The following is a 19,499-nucleotide window of genomic DNA, read 5'->3' on the forward strand; positions in this document are numbered from 1 at the left end:
TTTGGCTGCACTGTGTTGTGGCCTCGCCGCACACCCCCTCTCCGTATCCCGGCCTAGCAGTTCGCCGGCGGGCGGAGCTGCTTGGCCAGGGTTTCAATTGGACCATGGCTATCGGCCCTTCTGGCATTGCCAGATGGCCAGTCCAGCCCTGGAACCCATGATAGATACACCACTGTGTCCAACGCTGCATAGCCCGCAAATGCATTGACACACCCTCACTGAACTTTGCCTATGTGAAAACTCCCCATTACATTCCAATTACGCTTCTTCAGTCATAAGTGAAGATTCAATCAAAATGTGTATAACCTTGTGTCACCCGTATTTGTGTGTGCACAATATGGGATCTTGACATCACTATTGCCTAATAATAGCAGTATAAATGACAGCTATGGGTTGCCCTCTTCACTTCAGTCTTATAACTATGCTATAATACTATTATTTACATACACTGGGGTCACACAAGTTAATTCTACGTATTTCTTCTTATATTTACTGTGGATCTTATAAAAAAAATGAAGAGTGTTGTCCCTCTTACAACCCCCCCCCCATGCCCCCCCTCTCCCCTCCCCACTTCACCCCAATATCTGCATTCACATGGAGTAAGTAAAATATCTAAAAATATCTGCATTAATTATCATCCAAGTGCAAATATCATCCAAGTGCAGCTATGTACTAACAACCAGCAATGCTCTGCCGATTGACTACATCCTGACTGTAACTCATTACATTTAATTAAGCACTGGGTAGGTGTTCCTATATTTAATAAAACACACAGGATAATAACCCAGCAGTGAAATGAAGTTTAGAATTAGCAGTTTGTCATGGTACATTTTAATAGTGGTGTTCTATCTACAGTGTCTTTTCCTTAACAAGCTGGAGAAAAAAAAAAAAAGAAGTAAAATCCTGCTGCAAGGCATCTATTCCAATGCATATATCCCTGCCATATTTTTCCTCCTTCCTTCGATAAAATTGCCAAATAATAATGAATCATTTCATAAATAATGGGCTTAGGGGCTTATCAGGGCAGGCTGGCCACAGCAGCCTCCTTATCTCCCCTGGACACATTGTTGAAGTGTTCCTCTCTCCATACTAAATAGGAAGCCAGACTAGCTGGGGATTAGATCCAATTCTGCAACCACCCAACTACTCCCCTGAAATACACCCACTGCAGCGATGAATAGGCCACAAAATGGCTTCAGTCACTTTTACAAATGAAAGGCAAACGGTGAGTAAATCCTAATGTCTTTTGTTTTTTTTTTGGAGGTGGTTGGTGAAGGGTGCTGTGATCTGGTGGGTGTAGCGGGGGTCATTAGAAGGAAGGGAGAGGGGGGGATGCGGGTTATTAACCACAGAATTGCAGATAGATACTGCTGGAATGACATTTTATTTTCCTTTTATGATGTGTGTTGGTCCTGACTTGCAGGGACTCCCTGTATCACCGGGTAGTCCTTAGTGCTGGCATGTCCATGTTGTGTGTGTCACACATACATGACACACAGACATAGGTTCTGCACAGTGTATATCGGAGCGAGCTCCCCCTTACACCCGTGTGGGATCTCATTACTGCATATAGCTCCATTTTGGTGGGGGTCGGAAATTTAGTTTTATTTGCCTTATGCAGATGTTACTAATATTTAAAAAGGAAGCCGGAGAGAAAATACTATCATTATTTATCGCGAGAAAAATGGTCATTGTTTTACATGGTTTTACTTTAGGGAAACAATTATCACTATACACAGATATTATATATGTGACTGTACTGTGCCCACCTGGCTGTTACTATTATTTACTATTATTTAGATCAAGTGGAGCAAACAAAATTCGATATACACATTTAGTATCTATTTACCTATCTCCTCTATAAATATATAGTTATTAATATATATATATATATATATATATACACAGTATATATATATATATATATATATATATATATATATACACAGTGTATATATATATATATATATATATATATATCTACAGGTGTATATAATTATCATATATATAGGCATAATGTTATGTAACGATATATATATATATATATATATATATATATATTATCAAAGTAAGATTTATACATAAATATGTACATTATACTGACAACAAAAACATACAACTGATATATAGATAGATAGATAGATAGATAGATATCTTAATAAAGGATTCTACTGATCCAGAAACGTTGAGTGTATATAAATTTATTGTCCTTGTATTTAACAGAGTCGGCTGAATTATTATCTCGTAGTATATTGTATATATCACGTTGTTTACTAAAAAACCGTTTTCCAAGAAGTGCCAATAACGACATCAGTTTCAAGAAAATAATAATTCATTCCTGGTGATTTCTAGGTAATCCTGTTAATATAGTATATTGAGTATTATTAGTGATCTGAATGTATTATGAATATTATTATATAGGTGTTATGATGGCGGTGGGTTAGCTGCGGCGATAAAGGCTGGTGCTGGCTACTTACAGGACGAGGAGCTGTGTGACTGGGGAGGTTTTATAGGGCTGATGATGGAGGTTATAAAGATAACGGGTCACAGCTCCTGATTGTGTCCTAGATGTACTGTACTAACAAAGACACAGGGACACTGTATCATCACCTCTATAACACACACACACACACACACACACACACACACACACACACACACATATATATATATATATATATATATATATATATATATATAATTTTTATTTTATTTTTATTTTTTTCCTTTAGTGGAAATATATTTAGTGTGACTGATGCTGGATAGAAGGACCCGGATTGCCCCTTTATACTTACCTTGTAAACATCTGTTCCCATTGTTATTAAATCGTGAATGTAACCTATTTTAATTCCATAGACGGCACTAGTTAGTTATCTCAAATAAAGTATATTTAATGATACAAATAGTTATATTTAGTGGCATCAGATCTGTTGCATTCCTGGTTACATGTGATAAATTTATATGCACATTTATTTTGTATCCAAAAATTAGATATATACAGAAAAATATATAATTTCTAGAAAATAAAGATATTATATGTCTGTTATTTCTATTAACCATTTCACTGTCACCAAAGTACAGTAGCTCATTAGGGGGCAGGGGCGGGGGATGGGTGGGGGTTGGAGATTTTCACGTGAAATTAGATGGTTATATCCGAGTCTTTCATAATATCCTTATATTGAGGTGATTTCACTGTTTAATTGCACAGCGTGGTATGCTGCAAGCAGACCATATACAATCTGAATAAAACCGAAATATGGGCCAGTAAATAAACAGGAAAACCATATGAAGAATTACACAGTATAGTTCATTTGTTCTGGTTAACGGAAAAATAAAACCTTATCCAGTATTGCCATTTATGTATGTTTTACATAGTTATATTGGAGTTTCTAATTCTATTTTCCTATGGTTGGAATATTATGATGTGAATGATCATGTAATTACTTGTAATTCTTGCTGCCATTGTTGAAATGGATAAATAAAACGGTTTAACAAATAACTGCATTGCACGGTACATCGCGGTGTATAGTGTGTGTGCGTACTATATAGTATATGCTATGTATAAATTGGATAACGTATCACTCAATAATGTACGTTCATAAAACAGTATACTGTACAAACACACATTATGCCGTGGGCTAATTTGCACTGTATATACTTTGTACACACACATCCTGTAGTCATAGTATTAGCAGTAGTTTACATATACATATATATATATATATATATATATATATATATATATATATATATATTGTAGTATGTGCATAAATTTTGTACTATATGTATAATATATACAAATATATTTATATACATAATACACTATACATTTATATGGCCTCTTTATATACTGTATATTGTGCAGTGTACCCTAACAATAGAATAGTGTATGCAATGCTTGTTGTGGGCGACACTGGGAGAAACCCAGAGCCTATACCCTTCTCAGACATTTCTGTTCTCTATGCTAATTTTATTGTGTACAGCTTTGGGGAATATTTTAGCTCTATAAAGAGTGTAATAATAATATTACTTACATAATACCAATTATTAATTCGTGAAGGCAATTGGGGTTTCCTGCCATTCATAACTGATGCCAGAGTATATTAGTAACTAGCTACAAACATGCGTTTGTGTGCATATTGTTTTGTGCATATAATATATATATATATACATACACAAAAATTACTAATCATTTAATCATCAGAATTATAGTCTCCCAATGACTATTTAACTGTTTAACCCTTGTATTGAAGTCGTTATTTTGTAGCTGAGGATAACAGTGCATTTACACTGACACTGAGCAAGCCCCCCTGCCATCTCCTCTACATTACCGCCCCCTGCAGATATCTGACTTGTGACATTATTGTCCTGCAACGTGGAAATAGGTCACAATATTGTTCCACAATGAAGAATAAAGTGTCCGGCTTAGTGAAGAAATATCTACATAATATTCGTAATAAGTTTTAAGGATAACTAACAAAAAACACATATGACTATAGAACAGATGCAGACAGCTTGTGACGGCTCTATAGCTGTCATGGCACTACATGTCCCAGCATGGCAAGGCTGGAACTTGTATCTTCACAATGATTGCAAACCTGCATGTTGCCTAGGATATATAGCTGTGTCCTCTACTGTATATGATACGGATATTATAAGTAACAGTTTCCAGATGTCTTCTAACCTCTGCACTTATAATTTATAATGCACAAGACATGTCATTTAGTACTGTAGTATTTCTAATGACGTCAGAATTCGTCCAATATAAGCTTCAGTTGGGGCCGGGCATTATAGAGCTATAACGTTTATGTTTTCATGTTGTGAAAATGATGACTGATCAGATATAACGATGCTTGGATGGGGGTGGGTTACCTGTACAGGAGCAGTATAGTATAGTGAATATTGCTGGTGGTAGGTTCCAATGACATGCATAGGATGGGTCACTCAGCTAATAGTATATTTGGGGTTAGGGCAGGATAGCAAATCCCCTGCCTGGTACATTACATGTCTGTGTTTCCTGCCCCCAGGTAGGGTGTGAGTGGGAGCTGACAGCTGGGATATGACTACTGCCCCCCACTGCCCCTGCGGATGATGGAGAGGCTGGGGTCCGAGATGGGAGACTCTCAGGAGGTCACATCCCCTCCCCATGAGACAGAGGCGGAGAGCACGCGTGGAGTGGAGCTGAGTGGGGTGAAGGAGGGGGCGGCCCCCAGCTCCCCCCCTCGAGCTGTGCCGGTGATTGAGCTGCTCAGGAGGGGGGAGGGATCGGGCAATATAAAGACCAGAGAGCAAGAGCTGAGACTGCAAAAACTGAGGACCACTAACCTGTGCAGAGCCCCCCTGACTCCAGCCACAGAGCTCTGCAGAGTCTCCCTGACTCCAACTTCAGAGCTGTGCAGAGCCCCCCTGACTCCGGCCACAGAGCTCTGCAGAGCCCCCCTAACTCCAACCACAGAGCTCTGCAGACCCCCACTGACCTCAGCGCCAGAGCTCTGCAGGACCCCTCTCCTAGTAGCCGGACATCCTCTGACTGCTACGACAGAGCTGTGCAGACCCCCTATTCCGCTGCCTGTGTCTGGACCTCCAGCTGAGCAAGTGACTGAAGCCCGAATGGTGCAGCTGAGTCCCCCAGCTGTTCTTCCCTTGCAGACGGCCGGCAGAGCCATGCTGTATGGACTGAGTCAGCCACTAGATCCGGGAAACAGGTTGGTAATTAATATTTGCAACTTATTTCATTCATCACGGATCTATCAGTATTATGTGGAGATTATTATCATTGTATGCAGAACCATTATCACCTGCAGTATCTCCACATGGCAGCCTCCACCTCCCACTGTCACTGCCATCCCACCCACTCTTCCAGCGCATCCATATCTCCTTTCCCTCTCGCTGTCAGTCACTATATGTCCAGGATACCTATTATCTCATATTCTCACTGATTTCTATGTATCTATCTATCCGTCTGTCTGTCTGTCCAACCAGGTCAATCCTGAAGAGCTTCTTCCTAAACCTCATCCAATATATCTGACCTGCAGAGATGGTCACCTTGCAGAGCTTCTTATTTCAACCCACCCACCTGGTTTTTCTTTGCAGAGCTTCTCATTCTCACTTCACCTTCTGCAAATGATGTGACCTATGGGGCATTTCAGCACATCTCACAACAGTAGCTCTATTGCAGAACACCTTAGTAGCACTAAATTCTCTATCATGACAGCGAGCATAACAGTGTCATCAATATTCCACATGATGTCATCATTCACCTAAAACAAAACATTTCATGATACATAGAATATCGGTGGGTGTCATCAATACCAACCGAGAACATCTATTCCCTATGCCATGTTATGTCACTGTTCCTGCAGAGTATCTTAGTACATTACTCTCTACCCACCAGCATTCATTCTAATTATTCAATACTTTAAATTATATTAATAATTCATTCATTTTTTGAAATTCCGCAAAAGAATTGCAGGTCACTATCAGCACACCTGTCTAAAAGCATATACATGCAGACCATTCTAGCACGTTCTCTCATAACCAATGTATCCTACTCATGGGTCACCCTAGCCATTCCCACCAAGGCTATTACCACACCCCACAAAAACCACCTAACTCACCCCACATCTTAGCACATCCTACCAAAACCACTCTTACCTCTCTTCCACTATACAGGGAATTCATTTTCAAATATGTTACTGTAAAAGTCTAAATGAATGGCTTGTAGCTCACTGCCAAATATGTTTAGTGTGATCATATTTTACCTTTTTATAGTGCACACGTCATTGCAAGTGTTAAGGTTGGTTTATGGAATTTACTGCAGTTTTTTTTAATAAAACTTGTAGTTTATTATATAAAAAAAATAACCAACAAATGTGTATATCATAGTTCTAAATAGGTATAAGTTATAGGCAAAAGGTCGCCCCCCAGGAGGTGTTTTTTCACTGACAGTACTGGTGGATGTACATTTAATTTCTGTGTATTACGTTCAGATAGATGTGTAGTAGGTCAATCAGTAATTTGATAGTCATCAATTTGAATCCAGTATCTAGAACATAAAAGTTGACACAGTAATCTGCTGCTTAGGGAGGGTGAACCCAAGCAGCAGCTCTTTGGCTGACAGGGCATGCTGGTACTTTTAGTTCCTCAAAAGCTGTAGAACCATAAAATGCCCATCCATGACATGGAACAAGTTACAGATTCACTGTAGGAATGTCACCTAGCATTTATACTAACAGAGGGATTTATTACGCTCTGTCATTAAGGCATTGATAAATACAGTATAGTACAATAGCTTTAGGTGAGTGCTATAGACATGTTTTTGGTGGGTACACATGGTAAATGAACAAGATCCTTCTTTATAGTCTGTACTCACATTTTCCCATCTTGTTAAATACCTCTGTGATATACTCTGTCACTTTAAATTATAATTAAAGCATATAGTAAAATAATAATAATCATTGTCCAATGAATGATCGATAACTTTTAATACTGTTTTAGTAGTGCCACATTGCTGTTAATTCTCAGTCGCTGATATTTGAAAGGCATGTCCTTTCAAATATCAGCGCTAAATATTAATTACAGAGAAGTTATAATACAGTTCTTTATTAAATCTTTATTTACTACACCATATATCCTCTCCCCATACAGATTGTGTCTGCTACTTCCTCTATCTTTGTAATTGTATCCTTTTTTTCCTGTTCACTTTCCGTTTCCTTGTCCTATCCTTAATGATTTCCCTGTATATTACTTCTCCTGATTTTCCTTTTTCCCACCTTCCATAAACCCTTTGTCTGCTACACTGTTCCTGCACCATGTGTCACATGCTCAGTTTACCCCAAATATTGGAATATTTTATTATTCCCAGTAAATAAAACCGTAAGTTCAGCCCCCCGACTATGATTATATGAGTGGAAATATTTTGAATATGAAAAAATATGAAGGATATTCAACATGTGACCACAGCAACATATATTTTTGTATTTGTTAGTTAATTAAATTGACAATATGATATATTCTCTCTTTTTGAGTTTCTACTGCCTGCAATCTTGTATTATGTTATATTTATTTGTATACAGCTTTATTCTCTTCTGCGGCTACTGCTGAAATCTTAAGGATTTTAAAAGATAAAACACAAAATGTCCTTTAAAACTTGGATTGGAATTTTAATACACTGCGATCACTGCTGTTGCAATGCTTATTTCAAGGCAGTAATAAAATATTTAATTGCATAACGTTGCCTAACATGTTCTTTCTATCTTGTCGTCTTGTCCTCCATTTTGTTAGCCACTGAAAACATCTTTTTCTCTCGCATTCATTTTCACTTTCTCTCTCCATATTTTGTTACTGCCTGAAATTACACTTCACTTTGGAAGCTATACATTTTAAGTAGCTGAATCACAAATGACAGAATACATTTACAACATAACATATGCCTCAAGTACATATTGAATTTACAAATGTTGCAGCTATGTGTTGATTTTTCATACACTTAGAGCATTGCACACCCCTGGTGGATGAGGTATCACAAAATGGCCGCTGCATCCTGGTCAAAATGCTACATTCTAAGTAATACTCTTATTAAATTGAAAGTCACAAATGAAAGAAAATTAAAAATATTGACATATATACTACAGTATTTCCTTGTGCATACACACATCAGACAAGGTAATATATTGCGTACATTTTTTTTTAATGTTCATTAAAAGTAAAAAAAAATGCTAGTTTGCTATAAACTGAAATAGTTATATCTAATAAATATTTTTTTATTAAAAAACATTTTATATTTAATCAAACATTTAAATACTAAAAAGAATACCTTAACACTTAAACGTCATACATTTTTATTATTATCTCATTTTAAAATGTAAATTATAATGAAATTGTTTAATTCTATACCAGTTTATAGTTTTTTTTTATTGGTAATTATACAACTTCTGACCTACTGACATATTAATGAGTGTATTATTATTTTTGCAGTGGCTACTTTGATGATACTGAATCCTTCCCAATGTACAATAACAATGTGAGGGTCAAGAGACGGTCAGGGCCCTATGAAGTGGAGGTGACTGAAGGTAGGTGCCCATCCTTTCATTATATTCCATTGAAGAACAACTGCTTAGTGTAATGTTTTACTATTTTAGTGTATCTTGGGGCTGATGCAGTGGGAAACGCGAGTCCATTTGCTGAGCGTGTTTTCGCACTGCGCATGCTTCAGAACCAAGCCTATGGGCAATGCTGAGACATAAGTAGGTGGAACTGGGCTGTGACTGGATGTTCTCGCATAGCCTCAGTTTAGAGAGGGCGCGTCGATAAAATTGCGGTCCATGCATAGTTGAGCGCACTTGTAAATAGCTGTGTACAGATGGGGGTGATCTGGTCACAGAGTTGCGTACAGTTCTGCATATGGGTTAAAAGAGCTTCTAACTGCCATTTTTCTAGCACAGCTTGTAACATGACAGTTAGACGCTGTTTGGTTAGTACTTCATCTCTCTCCAAGCTTTGATCAATCTCCCCCGTAGTTCCGTGCATACAATGTGGGGGCAGTTGCGGCTGACTTCCCATTGTTCTATTGATCATGAAAAGCGGCTAGTTCCCTGCTTACACAGGTTACTGTACCAGAGTTTATATGAAAAATAATAATAAAACTCTGCAATATTTAAAGAAATGTATTCTTTAAAGTGAACAATTTAATTATGAAGCAATAATAATAATATTCCCCTATGCAGTTAACTTCAAATTCATAAACTTTTGTATATACTTTTCTGTAATGTGCTTTAGGTTTTACTTGCTGGAAAGTCTGGTAGACTCCTGAATTTTGAGGCGTTCTCTTGGGCCCCCGAGAAAGTAGGTTACCCTCTTGGATCCACACATTGCCCCAGTGAAGTGGGCGGTCCAGGGACTTGACCGCCCTCTTTGCGGCTTTGAGCAGTGGGAAGCAGATCCGCGGTATTCTGATTCACTGCGCCACACCCCCTGCAACTCCCACCTGCTTCTGCCCTCTGGAGTCTCCCATAGAGCATTTGTATTATGTCACCAACCATGGTATAGGCCAATTTCAGAAATAGTTCCATATTTTAATGGATGCACAGCAGGGACTAAGACTCATAAACACTTATGTAATGAAATATGCAGAAATGTGCTGCAACTCATTGCAACCACGTCTTTTGCCGGTATAGCGAGTGCAACTTTATGCTAATACCACTACAAGCACTTCCTTGGTGTACAGCCATGCACCTGACTGTACATGGATTGAGAACCCTACTTTGAGCATCTTTATACATTGTAGTACTGCTTGGTGCATTTTCAGATTCAACCATCAGTTGCACTATCGAAACTTGTACCAGGCCCATGCTAGGTGCAGAATCTCCTTCTGAGCATGGCATCCAACGTGAGCGATTAAGCATCTGAGCTCGCAATAAGTTCAGCAACACTGCACTCCTATAACGCGCCCATAAGACAGACGATATCCGTGCGTCTGAATAGCCACCGCCCAGCACATTTCCAAGTCACTTCGGATACCTTGAGTTTAAATCGCGAATTATCTCTGTGCAAACTTTCTGTGGGACGCATCTGCTGTGTGACTTTTTACTGACTCATGCGCAGTAGAAAAACATTGTCAATTTGCGCAAATATCCGCATTGCTCGCTACACAGATCAGGAGCTAATACACATATAAACAATATGCTGCAGAACATATAAAACTTGAATCCTATAGTATATGCTAAAATATATTATTGCACCCTATCATCTTCTTGCATTTATACCGTTTTGTGATGCATAATAACTTCCGTTTTCCTATTTTAACTGTTATTCTAAATTTATAATTGCTAATCCTATATAATGTTTTGTTTTGTTGTTTTATTGCAGGAGGTCCTCATACAAAGGTGGTCCGTCGTATCTTCACAAACAGTCGAGAGAGATGGAGGCAGCAGAATGTGAATGGAGCTTTTGCCGAGCTGCGTAAGCTGATCCCCACTCATCCTCCAGATAAAAAACTAAGCAAGAATGAAATCCTACGCCTGGCCATGAAATATATCAACTTCCTAGCCAAACTTCTCGATGACCAAGAGGAAGAAGGCAACCAGAGGAGCAAAATTAACAAAGATAGCGTTATGGTCCAACAGGATCTTCTGCAAGATATGTTGTCTCCAAACTCTAGCTGTGGAAGTTCTTTAGATGGAGCACCCAGTCCTGACAGCTTCTCAGAAGATCACGACACAATGGACTCCAAACACAACAGAAACATCCACCAAACTTTGCTCCCTGTAGAGAGCAATGGACAACGATGACCAGTTCATGGAGAAAGGACTCTTTTCTGACTACTGACTGTCTGTTGACGATGACCCATTGGTTTGGGTTATTTCATTCGTGATCTCAGTGTATGTGCATACTTGGGATGACAAGACAATATTTATCTTTAAGGTACTCTGAAAACTCCCCCCCAGAAACTCTGAACATAAGAACGATGACTACAGTGGAGGAACAGAACAAAAATCGCGGAAGAGGTGTATTTTTAACCAATATCCTGTATCATGTAGCAATCTGGCAAAATGGCACATACAAATTGGGAGGAGCTGTACTTCTGCACCCTGGCTAACCACCTAGCCCCCCCCCCCCTACTCCCCCATCCAATGTGACATCATGATGTCACAGGGAGAAGGTCGGGAACAGGAAGCTGGGCAGTGGGGCTTCTCTTCAGGCATCCTACAAGCTGCAGACTGGTGCTGCCAGGGCAGCAGCCATGCCACCCCATTTTCCCTATGCCCTGGGTGGCAGCACCAATAGCACCGGTACATCCCTGGTGACCAGCATTATGTGTTAAAGTGTTCACCCTATTTGGGTGAATATACGAATGCTCAATCTTTAAATGATATACACAAATATATATTTTAATTTAACAGAAAATCCTATTTTAAGTGTATATGAGAAGGACATGTGTTTTTCAGACACTAAACTAGTAAAACAAAAGTAATATTCAGGGGAAGGATCTGTCATAAACACATCACCGGTAACAAAGCCTCTAGTTGGGGGATTTGGACCCTGCAAGAGCTTACAGTTGAAATTATTTTTACGTGGTACCTGTTAGAAAGAAGGTACAGTATGTGTATATACATTTATTTGAGACTTGTTCAGAACTCAGCAGTATTTTTACTATTTGTAATAGGGAATAGACTGCCACATTAAATTATAACATTTTATGCATTCATGCTTACGGTAACTTTGACAATATTTGTTTTTATATAGACAAATATATGTTACCCACTGCATTTGTACGGGGTGGAATGTCCTGCTTTTTTTTCCCAGTATGATCTCAGCTCTGTGTTCAGTTCACAGATGCCCCGCCACATGTTCACAAATTCACAATGGAATGTATTTATGAAAATGTAATCGAAGGAAGGGAGCCCTGCTGAATCCATGAAAGATAATACTATCACCCCTGCAAGTTTTCAAGTATCTATCTTTTCCGGGGCCTGTGTTAGGTCTAACTAACCTGGTGCCCTATTTTTCAGTATTGATCAATTGAGCATTGCAATTCCTGCTTTACTGCATGTTTTTTGAGTATCATAATTTAATATTGATAAATTAGGAGTAACTATATGTAGATAATATGTTATAATATTGTTGCCAAATTTCACTAATTTATAATTAAATTCCCCGGTTTAAAAATTCATCCCTAGAAATGTCCCTGCAATTGCCACCATTACCGATTCCTCTTTTTATGTCTGTTAGATGCAATTCTCACGATATATTCTTATACATTATGAGTTAATATTTTATGAGTAGGTATAGTTCAAAGCCAAAATATAAATTATGATTAAATTCAGTAAACATGCCATAGTTGCAGTTATATTGCTTTAGGGCCCCTGAAACTCCATTGAAGGTAGCATGTTTGATCTACAATCAGAATCTTTAAAAATGCTGGCACCTACGTAGATTGTGATAATTTGCAAACATGATATGATGGCTATTGTATCGCTACAATTTTCACCAATACAATACTTCCTGTGTACGTGGTGCTTTCAAGTCACTGGAAACGTAAAATATTGCCAAGTATAATGTTGCTTCAAGCTTGGACAAAATGAGTAGACAATTAATAGTGCCCATGGTAGCTAGAATTATTTATAGAAACATTTTCACAGGTAACTATGAGCGGAAGGTGAGGTAACCATAGCAACCAATCAGATTTTGCCATTTTACTTGTGCAATTGAGAAAATGAAAGAAAACATCTGACTGGTTGGCTATTAAGGGTGACAGATAGCACCTATTTAATACAAAAGGGCAAGTTAAATATTTGCTGTAAGCCACAGCAATCAATCAGATAGATTGGTAAAAGTCTACATCTGATTGGTGATATAATAAAATGTTTTATTATGAAAATAATACATGTTATCCTTTGCTAAATTTATTCAAATAACAAAAAAAAAAATCTCTCTTTTTTTTTTTTTAACAATTTTTTTTTTCCACTATTTTTTACTTATTTTTGAAGAATCTACTACTGGAAACCCAAGTTTGTGATAAGTGGCAATAGAATTTTTTTTCTATAGCTGCTATTTGAAAAATAGACTCTATAATTTTCCTTTGCACTATGTTATTGAATAACTCCATACTACTTAGAATCAGTTACCGCCTGTTCTTTAAAAAATAATAGCAACTTCCATATAATCTTTGATTTGGTATGCTATTTAAAACATATTAAGTCCTCTGTGTAGAACAATATTGCAAAAAGTCTTGAGACACCAACTGTTTGACAAGGTTAATTTTATTGTAAACGAACAAAAAAAAATAATTTATCATATTGTGTGCAGTAAATGTAGGCTGCCTTTATTTTTATATGCATGAAACTGTCATACCGGTCTGATCGAGGGATGCGGCAATGTAAAACCCCTCCATATAAAATATGCACATTTATTGCTATGAATTCAGATTTGGGTCTGCAGTGCTACTATGAATTGTAGATATGAAACTGATATACATAATGTCAGCAATGTGAAATTAATACTTCATATATATTTGGGATTGCATAATAAATGTATGTGGACTTTATGCTTATTTTACAACTGAGCACCACTGTATTTGACGTTTATCAGAGATTATTTTAACGGCAAGGCAGCAAAAAAAAATGCATTTGTCACTTACAAACAGTGAATGCAGCCACTTTGTGGGCTGAATCAACTTTCCTGAGAAAGCAGCTTATCATTTCTCTACGAGTCACTGTTTCCGCACAGAGATGAGCAAAATGTTAAACATTTCACGCGTTTCACCTCCTTAATTTAGTTGCAAGTTTTCCCTGTTCGATCCCTTCCACATAAGTACAATAATCTATTAATTGAAAGATTTTTAGTTAATGTCTGGTTTTTATACAAAACAAAACGAAATTGTTCTATGTTGTGGGAATTGCCACAAAACACATGCAAATGCAAAACTTTTTTTGAATAGTAAATTCAGGTTTACCTGTGATAAAACATGCAAAGCACCCTGTCTTGGAGGAAGACAAAATAAATAAAGGTTCAGTTTTATAGGGCATATACTGGGTAAAACTGCATGGCCACAAAAGGTACAACCAATATATTGCAATGGGGGCATATTGTCTCTCAAAACAATAGTTTTATTAAACAGGGCTTTTTCCAATGTTTCACCTGATATGAATCCACTGGCAAGATAGAAGTATAAATCCACAAGATTTATCAGATGTGTTCTGGGTAATAAAGGTACATGGACCTTTATTCAGTTGTAAAGAAAACAAAACACTGTCTCCTTCCCACAACTGAACATTCTGAGGTTGGCAAGAGTGCTCGCTTGTTATTGGAAAGGTACATATATATATATAATTATTTTGCTTGTTTTGGATCTCAATGTAAATTGCAGCACTTTCCATTTATGTCGTACTGTTTGAGTTCTGTCTAGTTTGTTTTCTGCATATTTTTTTTTACAGAAATTAAGTGACCAGGCCTGGTACCCGTTTAACCATTCCTCTACTTGTCTAGCAGGGGAAAAGTTAAGTTTGTAAAGCCATTTTGGCGATTCTGTCTATGTGCTATTTAGAAAACACATTTTTTTTTCTTGTTATATAATGTAATATTGAAGATGTTCCTAAATAAAAGTTATATAAACAATGTGTTATTTCTCTTTGATGATTATTTTGTCTGGGAGATACAATCAAGATAAGAATGAAAATGCAATTTCTGCAGTGTTTTTGTCTTACAGTTCATGTTCCAGTAACTTAGTTATAGAATAACATGTCACTCAGTAAAAACAGGATCTCAGAATAGTTTGCAGGATAAAATGCAGTATTTGTTAGTATTTATTGGTTTCAATGCTTTGTTGTCCAGAACCTAATGATTGATGTATAATGCACACCCTAGTACACCAATGCCACCTAAAGGACATGTACATATTTATATTCAGAGTTTTACTCTTAGAGGTCTATGTACAAAGCCTTGGAGAGAGATAAAGTGGATGGAGATAAAGTACCAACCAGTCGTGGATTTTTCCTATGGGCTGCGGGGCTGCAGCCTCCCCAGTAAAATCTGCTACTTCCATGACTGCTCTAGCTACACTGTGACTGGAAGTGGCTTCCCATTGGAAGCGCCACCTGCTAGTCACGCAAAGAACAGGTAGCCCCATGGGGATGTCTCCTCCCCCTGAGACTTCCAGTCCGGGCTGCCAGTAGCAAATAGTGGCCTCCAGTGGAAGCCGCTGCTCTGCCTTTTGGGCAGCCCTACACATAGCCAATGCAGTCCCTAGAAACTGGTGTTTATTCGCATGAGCAGCGCCACCGCCAGTCCTGGTGCCTACCAGATTCATTGCACAGGCGTCAGGACCCTGCCAGCCATGGTCAGACCAGCAACAGCGGCAGCCTCCCTCAGGCAAGAGGGTAGGAACCACTGCTGGCACCAACCAATCAGCTCCTAACTGTCACTTTACAGGCTGTGTTTGAAAAATGACAGGAGCTGACTGGTTGGTACTTTATCTCTGTCCGCTTTATCTCTCTCCACATCTTAGTACATAGACCCCATAGGGAGTTATAGGGACAGAAAGAAGGAGAGATAGCTAGGAGGGGTGTGTTATGACTAATTGGCATTCAGAAGGTCAACATTTAAAATGCCGACAGGTTCTGAATGTCAACAGTGACAATAACAACGTGGATGGTAGGCTGACAACCAATATGTCAACATACAATTAGGTTGACACTGTGAAAATGTCGACACGCTCAAAATGGCGACTTTGTCTTGCTTATTTTTCCCTACCCCTAAAATTAACCCTAAAGATCAACCAAAAACATATGTCGACATTCTGGTGTCATCATGTTAAATGTTGACATTCTGAGCATGTCCACATTTTAACAATGTCAATCTAGTTGTATATTCTGAATGTCATACTTCTGAATGTCAACTACCTGGCCAGACACCACTAGGAGATATCGAAAACTCCAATAGATCATCCCTATTATATTTACTACCATATCCAATACAAACTGTTTATGATATAGATGATGAGTCCGCACCAGTAAAAATTTGAAAAAGAGGAAATTTCACAAAAACCAACATGGTGGTCTATCTGTCCAAAAATATATTAGATGACCCTATGTTGGTGGTGCACCCAAAAGAATAGTGTGAGACACATATATATTTTTATTGCATAAAGGCAAAAAAGACAAAGTCTGTTTTTTTGGGGACACTCTTTGGGGTCTATTTACTAAGCTGTGTTAGGAGATAAAATGAACGGGGATAAGGTACCAGCCAATCAGCTCCTAACTGCCATGTCACAGGCTGTGTTTGAAAAATGGCAGTTAAGAGCTGGTTGGTTGGCACTTTATCACTGTTCACTTTATCTCCTAATACAGCTTAGTAAACAGACCCCAAAGAGTGCCCCAAAAAAACAGAAGTACATAGATGTGTCAAATCACACCATATTAAAAAATTAAATTCTTATATGTGTCAAATCACATCATACATGCAAATCTCCCAGCGAAAATATATCATATATATCCCTGATTGACACCTCCAATAGTCAATGACTTGCAGGGAAAATGACACATACCATTATCCTATTCTAGAAGCCAAATTAGTGCATAAGTATAAACCACAAAGTATATGAAGGAACCGGAGAGCATAATATAAAAAAATTCATGAAATAAATTTGTTTATAACTACGCCCTTAAGTACATACTAGCAAGAAATATATATATATATATATATATATATAGTTAGAATACAAAGCACACACAAATGAGGATATCAGTATAAATTAGTGTTACACATTACTTAATTTACAATTGCTGAAACTCAACAGTTTTTCAGCCGATCTGACGGATTGGTACGATTTGGCTGCTATATCGTACCGTGTGTGGGCATTATATCGGCTAGTGCGCGCACCTGTGGGGTCGTACAGCGCACTCCCAGATCTTACTGCAGGTTCAGTCGATCTGGGGATGCAATGTGCGATCCAATACAGCGCTATGCGGGAGGGGGAGGGTGGGAGCCGGCATATAGGGCGGTCGACCACCAGATCGCTCTGTGTGTGGGGATCGCCTGATATGTCGGATGTCGGATCCCCCGTTGTGTCGCACGGTGCATATCGCACTGTGTATGGGAGGCTTTAGAAGAGAGAATATTACAGATCACTCCTTTGTCACATGCCTGCAATCTACACTGTGTTACTATCTCCTGAAATGTGGATATTATGAATAACAGGAGATTTAATTAGCCAATTAGCTGATCTTAGACCATATTTACATAAACTAAACGAATTTTAACTGTTGAGTTTCAGCAATTGGAAATTAAGTAATGTGTAACACTAATTAGTATCGATATCCTCATTTGTGTGTGCTTTGTATTCTAACTATATATATCTCTATTTCTTGCTAGGATGTACTTAAGGGCATAGTTATATACAATTTTATTTAATTAATTTTTTGATATTATGCTCTCCGGTTCCTGTATATACTTTGTGGTTTATACTTATGCACTAATTTGGCTTCTAGAATAGGATAATGGTATGTGTCATTTTCCCTGCAAGTCATTGACTACTGGAGGTGTCAATCAGGGATATATATGATATATTTTTGCCGAGAGATTTGCATCTATGATGTGATTTGACACATCTAAGAATTTAATTGTTTAATATGGTGTGATTTGACATATCTACAGTATGTACTTATTTGTTTGTTTGTAAGTGGAGTATACCTCTTTCTACTAATTTTTAAGGTGTTTTTCATTAAAAGTAAAATTGTATTTACATCCATTCACTACATCATATAATCATAACATTTAGGGGTAAATTTACTAAAGTGAGAGTTTTTAGAAGTGAGTTTTGGAAGTGATGTTGCCCATAGCAACCAATCAGATTCTAGCTATTATCTTCTAGAAGGTGCTAGTTAAATGTTAAGTAGAATCTGATTGGTTGCTATGAGCAACATCTCTTCTAAAACTCACTTCTAAAAACTCTCACTTTAGTAAATTTAACCATTAGAATCAAAGAGTGCCCCAGAAAACCAGGTTTTGTCTTTTTTGCCTTAATGCAATACCAATACAAACTGTACCTATTATCTTGGAGAAAAGCACTATATAAGTAACTATTATTATTATTATTATTATTATTATTATTATTATTATTATTATTATTAATAATAATAATAGTAATTCCAATAGCAGTTAATATTATGCCATCATGGATCTAATAGTAATGCCTTTATTGGGATAGGTGATTCAGCTATCCCAAGCAAATTTCTTCTGACCTGGAGAAAATCCCTATTTTACATCACATTTCTGGGATTTCCATTTACAATGCAGAAACAATAAACGTTTATTGCATTGTACAAGCAGCATTCCATTTTGAATGTTGTTTGTAAATATTTTTGGGACAGGAATCAAACAAAATGGTTATTGACCCTATAGCTGCATTCAAAGGTTGTCATTGAGATCTATGGTCAGGAGATGGGAGATTGAGCTCCTATTCGTCTCCATGTTGACTTTTAAAGACATTCATCTTGCAGAGTGGCACCAGTGTGGTCCTTTTTCCTGTGCAATAAACATGTCATCATAAATGAATCCAGTCTGAATTGGACTGATCATTAGTGTTACCTGAATTCTCATATGGGCCCATTTAAGACTTTGGAAAACTGGCTAGCAACTTTATTACCCTCTAATAGCACATAATCATAAACCAAATAAGTGCATACTGTAAAATATATTCTTTATTTTAAAGAAGCAATTAATAAAGGTCTGAATTTTATTTTAGTAGAAACAATGCAGCCTTAATTTAATTAAATAGTGGTGCATTCTTGTGCAACCAATCATAACATGGGATGGGATGCATAACGCATCACAATTTGCATGCAACGCATCCCGCCACTAATTGCATGCATGCTGGAGTACATAACGCGGTATTCATGAAAAAAATCATAAAGGACAGCTTTCACGGTAGGAGCTGTCATTTGCGATAGAAGGACTCCTGGGTCTAGACCCAGAAGTCCTTCTACGCATGAGTCGAATGACGC

At 37.7% G+C, this 19,499-nt stretch overlaps 1 protein-coding gene across 1 annotated transcript; it reads left to right on the forward strand.

Moving 5' to 3' along the window:
- The first annotated feature begins 1,141 nt into the window (after positions 1–1,141).
- TAL1 (TAL bHLH transcription factor 1, erythroid differentiation factor) lies at positions 1,142–15,060 on the forward strand. Its single transcript, XM_088479352.1, has 4 exons — positions 1,142–1,225; positions 5,028–5,705; positions 8,977–9,071; positions 10,867–15,060. Exons 2-4 carry the CDS (start codon positions 5,089–5,091, stop codon positions 11,286–11,288), a joined length of 1,134 nt encoding a protein of 377 aa, XP_088335478.1. The 5' UTR covers positions 1,142–1,225; positions 5,028–5,088; the 3' UTR covers positions 11,289–15,060.
- Positions 15,061–19,499: the final 4,439 nt, after the last annotated feature.

This window comes from Taudactylus pleione, unplaced genomic scaffold (genome assembly GCF_031769625.1).
Source record: "Taudactylus pleione unplaced genomic scaffold, aTauple2 ptg000230l, whole genome shotgun sequence".
Taxonomy (NCBI): domain Eukaryota; kingdom Metazoa; phylum Chordata; class Amphibia; order Anura; family Myobatrachidae; genus Taudactylus; species Taudactylus pleione.

Excerpts from the sequence above, each read along its gene's own strand:
- TAL1 (XM_088479352.1), top strand. The coding sequence starts at position 5,089 with ATGATGGAGAGGCTGGGGTCCGAGATGGGAGACTCTCAGGAGGTCACA. Across the intron at positions 5,706-8,976 it reads CCACTAGATCCGGGAAACAG|TGGCTACTTTGATGATACTG; the intron begins GTTGGTAATTAA and ends TTATTTTTGCAG. Across the intron at positions 9,072-10,866 it reads TGAAGTGGAGGTGACTGAAG|GAGGTCCTCATACAAAGGTG; the intron begins GTAGGTGCCCAT and ends GTTTTATTGCAG.